The sequence below is a fragment of the Coloeus monedula genome (genome assembly GCF_965178545.1).
Source record: "Coloeus monedula genome assembly, chromosome: 8".
In the NCBI taxonomy this organism is placed as follows: Eukaryota; Metazoa; Chordata; class Aves; order Passeriformes; family Corvidae; genus Coloeus; species Coloeus monedula.
The window spans coordinates 16,735,673-16,743,315 of NC_138788.1; the positions used below are offsets into that span (position 1 = coordinate 16,735,673).

Genomic DNA, 7,643 nt, shown 5'->3' on the forward strand with positions numbered 1-7,643 from the left:
CCCAGCCCCGCGGCCGCTCCGCCGCTGCCGTGCGAGCCGCGCTGGCTGCGGAGGAAGAAAAACGTTCGCAGCGCGTGATGTGAAACACAGAATTAACGCCCATCCCATCCTAGCAGCGAAAACAAGGAAGGAGGGGAGGGGAGAGGGAAGGAGGACGAGAAAGGGAAGGGGGGGAAAAAAAAAAAAAAAAAAGAGCGAGAGACCATTAAAAACGGAGAAAAAAAAGCCCCAGAAAAGGGAACGTCACATCCCCTTGACCCTCCAATCACCTCGGGGTCCCATTTGATTGGAAGGCGGCAAAGGCTTTAATCTCAGACTAATTCAGCTGCTTTTGAAGTGAGTTTCTTTGCCAGATCCCGGGCTGGATGGGCAGCGGCTCGCATCACAGCTGAGCGGCGGAGGCGAGCGCTCCGCGCCGCGCCAGCCGGGGGAGCTGAGAGCGGCCGAGGGGGATCGCGGCACACGCTCGCAGCCCCCACCCCCGCCCCCAGCACAGCCCAAGGATTACTCGGCTTTTTTTCCTCCTCTTTCTCTCCGGCCGGCTCCCCCTTTCCCTCCCCCTCTCCACCCACGCCCTCCCCGCCAGAGAGAGCCACGGGACATTGTATGTTTGTTTTTCTGCTCGGGGGGCGTGTGGCTTTTTTCCTTTCTCGCCCGCAGAAAGCGAGCGAGCGTTTCCGAGTGCGAGCGGCGCCACTTGCCCCAGTTTTCATGCGAGGTTTTGGGTCATGATCACATCGCCCTCGCTTTCTGCTATAAGAAGTAGTAAGCGCAGCAGCAGCCTCAGCGAGCCCGGAGGCAGCCCCCGCCGCAGCCGCAGCGCCGCCGACCTCGCCGGGCCGAACGGGCACGCTGGGAATAACGGCAGCAGCGCCGCCGCCAAGCCCTGCTTCCACGCCGTCCCCCCCTCGGACCCGCTACGCCAAGCCAACCGCCTTCCCATCAAAGTCTTGAAAATGCTCACGGCGCGGACTGGACACATTTTACACCCTGAATACCTGCAGCCTTTACCCTCCACGCCCGTCAGCCCCATTGAGGTAAGGACCCGGCCCCCGTCGCTTTCTCCCGTCCCTGCCCGGGCGCTGGCTGTGCATGGCGGCTCCGCCAGCCGCCTTCGGCACTTTCCTGCGCTTTGAAATGCATTTATACCGGGACAGGGGCTTCTTTTGATCTCTAGTTAGTGCGAGGAACCGCTCCTGGGTATTGTTTCCGTGTTTAGTGGGATAATTTCTAGTTCCTGTGTAAATTAATATTTTCTTTTTGCTATTTTGAGCGCTTTTTTTTTTTTTCTTTTTTTTTCTTTTTTTTTTTTTTTTTTTGAGAGGAGGGTTGAGTGGAAGGAACCGATCCATGCTAGGGTCACGATCCGGCCACGCAAATAAGCAGCGCTCCGAGTGCCAAACAACCTTGCTTTTGCAGGGAGCGTTTTGGGGTGTGGGGGGGGACAGACACGGGACGGGACGGCACAACGCGGAAAGCGACAAGCTCAAATGTGGGTGCGGCAGGATAACTATTTCGGCTCCCCGACCGATTCCTTTCAAGTACCGACACGGATCTGTACTTCGGGGGGGCCTGTTAGTCCCCTTTCTGCTCTGTCGAGGTTGCCGGTCCCTCTCGGCATAGCTCGCTGTTTGCGGGACCGAAACTCGAAACGGAGCGGGTGGTGGGAAGGGTGTGTCCGTGGGAATGAATGATTTCATTAAGGTCTCCGTGGAGCGAGGACACCCTTCTCCCGGGGAGCCCTGCTCGCCGGCTAACTCGGGCTCTGTTTATAAATAGTGCCACCAGTCAGGGTGCAGAAATGCTGCAGTCGCTATAGTTCACGGGCGGGTTTGCGCGCCAGCACGGCCCGAGCGACGCCGAGACGCCGAGCTCCGCGCTGCCCGGGCCGCTGCCGGGGAGGCTGAAGGCGGCCGCGGCGGGCTCGCAGGGATACGAAAATCCCCAGCCCTTTTTAAAGGCTTTATGGAAAATGGTGCATTCAGGGGAGGGGGCTGTCAAGTTGATGAATGCGCACAAACTGTTTGTTACTTCCAGGCTGTACTCTGCAAAAACCTACGGGACAAGAGTCCTATGTATGCACCGAGGGTTTTCTCAGACCCCGATTAAATCTCTTTGTGTGTCCTTCTGATTTCCGCAGCTGGATGCAAAGAAGAGCCCCTTGGCCCTTTTGGCACAAACTTGCTCGCAGATAGGGAAGCCGGACCCTTCCCCTTCCTCCAAACTCTCCTCGGTCACCTCCAATGGCTCCGGAGGCGACAAGGACTCCAAGTCGGGCCCCTTGAAGCTCAGCGACATCGGCGTAGAGGACAAGTCGAGCTTCAAGCCGTACTCCAAGCCGGGCGCCGAGAAGAAGGAGCCGGGGGCGGCGGGCTGCGCGGGCGCCCCCGCCGCGGGGGTCGCGGCCGGGGAGAAGTCGGGATTCCGGGTGCCGAGCGCCACCTGCCAGCCGTTCACCCCAAGGACAGGCAGCCCCAACTCCAGCGCCTCCGCCTGCTCGCCCGGGCTGCTGCCGACCGAGGGAAAAGGCGGGGAGGACAAGAAGGACTCGGAGGGCTGCGGAAAGAGCGGCAGCGCCGGCTCGGAGGGAGGCCCGGGCACCACCAGCATCAGCCACAGCCGGATTAGCGTGAGCTGTGCCGGGATTAACGTGGAGGTCAACCAGCACCAGGAGAGCACGCCGGGCTCCAAGCCCATCGCATCGGACTCCGCCTCCTCCTGCAGCAGTACCACCGCCACCTCCTCCACCTCCGTTCTGGGCTCCGGCCTCGTGGCCCCCGTCTCCCCCTACAAGCCGGGCCAGACCGTTTTCCCCCTGCCCCCGGCGGGCATGAGCTACCCGGGGACGCTGGCTGGAGCCTACGCCGGCTACCCGCCACAGTTCCTGCCGCACGGAGTGGCTCTGGACCCCACCAAATCCTCGAGCCTGGTGGGGGCCCAGCTGGCCGCCGCCAGCAGCCTGGGCTGCAGCAAGCCGGCGGGATCGAGCCCGCTGGCGGGCGCGTCGCCGCCGTCGGTGATGACGGCGAGCCTGTGCCGAGACCCCTACTGCCTGAGCTACCACTGCGCTAGCCACCTGGCAGGCGCCGCCGGAGCCTCCTGCGCCCACGACCAAGCCCTCAAGTCCGGATACCCCCTCGTCTACCCCACCCATCCTTTGCACAGCGTCCATTCCTCGCTGACCGGGGCCACGCCGCCCTCGCTAGCCGGCCACCCTTTGTACCCCTACGGCTTCATGCTCCCCAATGACCCCCAGCCACACATCTGCAACTGGGTGTCGGCCAACGGACCCTGCGACAAGCGCTTTGCCACCTCGGAGGAGCTGCTTAGCCATTTGCGGACCCATACTGCCTTCCCGGGCACCGATAAACTTCTCTCCAGCTACCCCAGCTCCTCCTCGCTGGCCAGCGCAGCGGCTGCAGCCATGGCGTGCCACATGCACATCCCCACGACGGGCGCCCCAGGCAGCCCGGGCACGCTGGCCTTGCGCAGCCCGCACCACGCGCTGGGACTCGGCAGCCGCTACCACCCCTACTCCAAGAGCCCCCTGCCCACCCCCGGGGCCCCCGTGCCCGTGCCCGCTGCCACCGGACCCTACTACTCCCCTTACGCACTCTATGGGCAGAGACTCACCACAGCCTCGGCCCTGGGGTACCAGTGAGTGCAGGCAGCAGGGCTTTGACACACAACACAAAGTCTAGCGGTAAGGGAAGGAAGCCTTGCAAAACTTTATAAAAGTTGGAAAGAAAAGAAATCTGACTTTTTATAAAATAGTGTTCATTTGAGGACTGGATCCATGAGCACTGTATTTATTTATGTTAGCTTCAAGCGGGACAACGAATCATAAAGTGCATTACTAAACTGAGCTCAATAGGTAAAAGTGGAACACCCATTGTAGAATATAAATAAAAAGATAGAGGTCTTCTCTTTAATGTTACTTTGAAATTGCTATGATTGTATTGTACGTTCTTATTTAATGTCTCATTGAAACAAAAAAATTTACATGCATGTTTGTTACTAAAAAACAACTCGCAATTTGTCAGTTATAATTTCAAATTGCAATTATTTTTAAGGTGTATACCCTTGAAAGAGAATTGGTATTTTTTTGTATGTATTCTGGAAGAAAAACAAAAACAATTCTATTCCAAAAACCTCATTTGCCTTATTTTGTTCTTTAAAAGGAACACTTAACTATTTTTAATTTTTAAGTCCACCCTGTAAAAAGGGTTAAGTAAGGTTTACGTCATGTACTAAAATAGACAATGTATCGCTTTAAAGATTAAAATTCCGTATATTTGATGTATTAAAAGGTTTTACTTTTTTTTTTAAATACGCTTTGATTCTGTTATAAAACCCGAGTAGGTCTTGGATGGAGGTGACTGCTAATTTCTCCTTAAGCGTTTATTCAATTTTAATTAAAAATTAAAAAAAAAAACCAAAAAAAACCCCACCAAAACCCAAAGTTGTTTTTTTTTTTTTTTATTGTAACCCCAGGGCTCTCTTAAAAAATAATCAGTCAGAGTTGGGTTTTTTTTCTTTTCAGTAGAATTTGTTGGCACGAAATAGGAAAACTGAGAGTCACTTAAATCTCTTTCTTAAAGTCAAACTTTTTAAGAAAATGTTTTTACTGTGAAATACCTGGTTTTAAAACTAGTTTTCAGATCGAAGACTTCTTTCTTTAGAAAGAAATGGGGAAGGCAAGACTGTTTTGTAAAAGTGTAAGATGATTGTCCGAAAGCTTTTTTTTTTTTTTACAATGTAATGTATTACTATTCATCTCTTTCTAAATGAGAAGTTCAGAAGTAATTAGGGAAGCGCTGTTTGAGCTCATCCAGTTATTTTCAATTTCTTTCTTCAGTTCGCACCGCAGCACAAAAGATCATCACGTTAAAAAAAAAAAAAAAAAAAAAAAAACCGGACAGCTCTGAAAACTCATTTCCTTTTAAAAACGAAGGGACGGAGGAAAAAAAAAAAAAAAAAAGCCATCCGTTCTTTGGGCTGAGTTTGCTCTTTGCTGAAGTGCAGTGCCAAACTCGACGTGATACCGAGAGGGGCTGCCCCTGCCTGCGCCGCGTCTCTGCCTCCCCAGCCCGGGTTTCCTAGCGCCCAAGGGCCACCGCCCAGCTCCGGCTCGTCGTCCTGCATTCAGGTAGGAGCGGGAGCTGCGACGGAAAAGCCGGAGCAGCTACCGAAACTGCGGAAACTCTCGTTGCCGCCGAGATAGTGGGAAAAGCGATACCCAACTGTGTAACAGCAATGCCAGCGAAGGGCTTTGCCCCGCGGTCCGCCAGGCGCTTGCAGGCAGCGGCTCAGGCGGAGCCGAGTACCTGCTGCCCCTCGCTCGGCCCCGCTCCCCCCGCTCCCGGCCGCCCTCGCCTCGGCCCCAGCGCGATGCGCTGGCGGGGGGCAAAGTTGCAAGCGGCGACTTTGCTTGACAAATCACTGGGTTTTCTCCCTCGTTCTGGAGCCCTCCACAATATAATTACTGTTCAGAGTTTCCCGTGGTGCCCAGATGCTAATTAGTCTAATACATTTACTCCAGATAATTAGTGGAAGTTAGCGTTAATGTGCAAAGGCGAGAAAAGCAGCAAGCTACTGAAGCTCCAGCGGCCGCCCGGCCGTCCCGCACGGCTCGCTCGCTGGGGCCGGGCCGGACCCGCGGCGGGGCCGGGACACACACACACGGGGAGGCCGGTGCAGGGCCGCGCTGCGGCTCTTTTGGCACTCTGTCCGAAAGCGGCACGGGAAATGCTTTGCGCTTTAACCAAATGTACTCCCCCCCACCCGCCATAAATGGGAAAGGCACCTCTGCGTATCTCTGCTTTAGGGAATGTAAAACGAGCTCTCGTTATGAACTTATGAGTTAGAGAAAGGGAGGAGAGGGCAGTGCTGTTGACTGCACCAAGTAAACTTAGATAATAAAATAAGAAGCGGATACAAGCACAGCAAGTAATCGAAAGAAGGGCTTCTCGGGTCGGGGGCGATGGTGGTGGAGGATTCATCCAGCGAGCCGAGAAAGGCAGAACAAGCTCGCAGTCCTCTCTCTACGCCGCACGCCCCCCGCCCTCTCCTGCAGCCCGGCCAGACTGCCTGCCCGCTTAGCTATTTTAACTACTCTTAATTTGAGGAAAATTACATTTCAGGCTCCATCTGGGTGTGCAAGCAACAATTACAGTTTTGCCGCGATTAAAACACACCACTATCGACACGTTCCTCTCTTGCTCGTGTGTTTTACAATTATGGCTCTTCAACAGCTGCAGCTCAGACTGTGCTAGCCAAGCCCCATCGCCCATCAGGTGTTTCAGGGGCGATTTAAAAAGAGCGAGGGAGGCATTTGTGTCCTGGAACCCGAACTGCAGTTTTGAGGATTTCAGCTCTGAAAAGTTACACACAAAGATTGCTGATGCAAGTGATGAAATGAACACTTAATGCTATTATTACTGTTTTGCTCAGATGCTGTCCCCGGGATTAAAGAAAAATTAAAACACCTTCTTTTATATGTAGAGTGGTGATAAGTAGGTCTCTCTTCCAGGCTTGTTAAGTATATGACCTGGCAAGTGCCACCTACGATTTTGATATTAATGTATGAAATTCGCCTTTTTTTCTAACAGAGATTGACTTATGGACATTAATGTTTTTAGGTAAAAGGACCGCATTTGTTATTCCTCACCACTCCCCCTCCTGTTCTTACTAACTGGATGGGTTGTGGATTTGACAGCAGCCGCTGGTCCATGCCACCGAACTAAAATAATTTCACAGTGAAAAACCAGCTTGAGAGGACAAGCAACAGAAGGGCAAAACCCATCAAAACCTGAAACTGTGATCAATCTGACCAGAGTCAGGCATACATTAGTTTAAATTAAACAGTTTTGTCTTTCTCACAAATCTTTTTTGAACATTAAACAAAAACTCATGTAATATTTAAATCAACTCTTGTCAGATGCTAAGTGCAACTGAAGAACCAAAATAAAAATTAATGCATTTCCATCCGCTCCCAAAAGCTTACTCTGGATGCCACTTCAACAAAATACTTCTGATAAGCAACGCTTAGAAAAGAAGGGTCCTGTTTATCTTATCTATGGGGAAATGTAATTAAGGTAGTTTTATGAAACAATAAAACACCAGACTCCACAGACAGCAAAGGAGTCTCTGTAATATATCTGAGCCTAGACGGGCGTATGTGTCCTGGCTTATGTGCACAAGCCCACACCAAACACGTGCACGTACATATGCTTGCCTGGTTTTAGAATGCAAAATGTATACTAGAACTAAAATACAAGGATGCCTTTATTACAGCAAGATTTCCCTCAGTGATAAGAAACTCCATTTTCTAAGACCGGAAAGTCACCCGCTGCCCATTCACCACCTTTTAACCACTCTCAGAACAGCCAGCAAGGTACACGCAGTGCTGTGACTGGGACTGACCCTCTTCTCTCTAATCCGAGGTTTGTAGTGATCTACCCACACCTACAGTCTAAATCAGCCAGGCAAAGGGAAGCCTTCTGGGGAAAGACCCAAACTTTCTGAAACAAAAGTAAATGTGCATTCCTATTCTGTAAAAACATTGATCAAACATCATTCTTCCATACTTAGAAAAGACGTAGTGCACTGCTGCCTTGCTTTAATAGTGTAGGCTCTCATGA

The 7,643-nt window shown here is 52.3% G+C and overlaps 1 protein-coding gene across 1 annotated transcript; it reads left to right on the forward strand.

The window, feature by feature from the left end:
• The first annotated feature begins 416 nt into the window (after positions 1-416).
• Positions 417-4,319, forward strand: ZNF503 (zinc finger protein 503). The gene is made up of 2 exons (XM_082286580.1): positions 417-1,037; positions 2,141-4,319. The coding sequence occupies exons 1-2, from the start codon at positions 729-731 to the stop codon at positions 3,659-3,661; spliced, it is 1,830 nt and encodes a 609-aa protein (XP_082142706.1). The 5' UTR covers positions 417-728; the 3' UTR covers positions 3,662-4,319.
• The last annotated feature ends 3,324 nt before the right edge of the window (positions 4,320-7,643 follow it).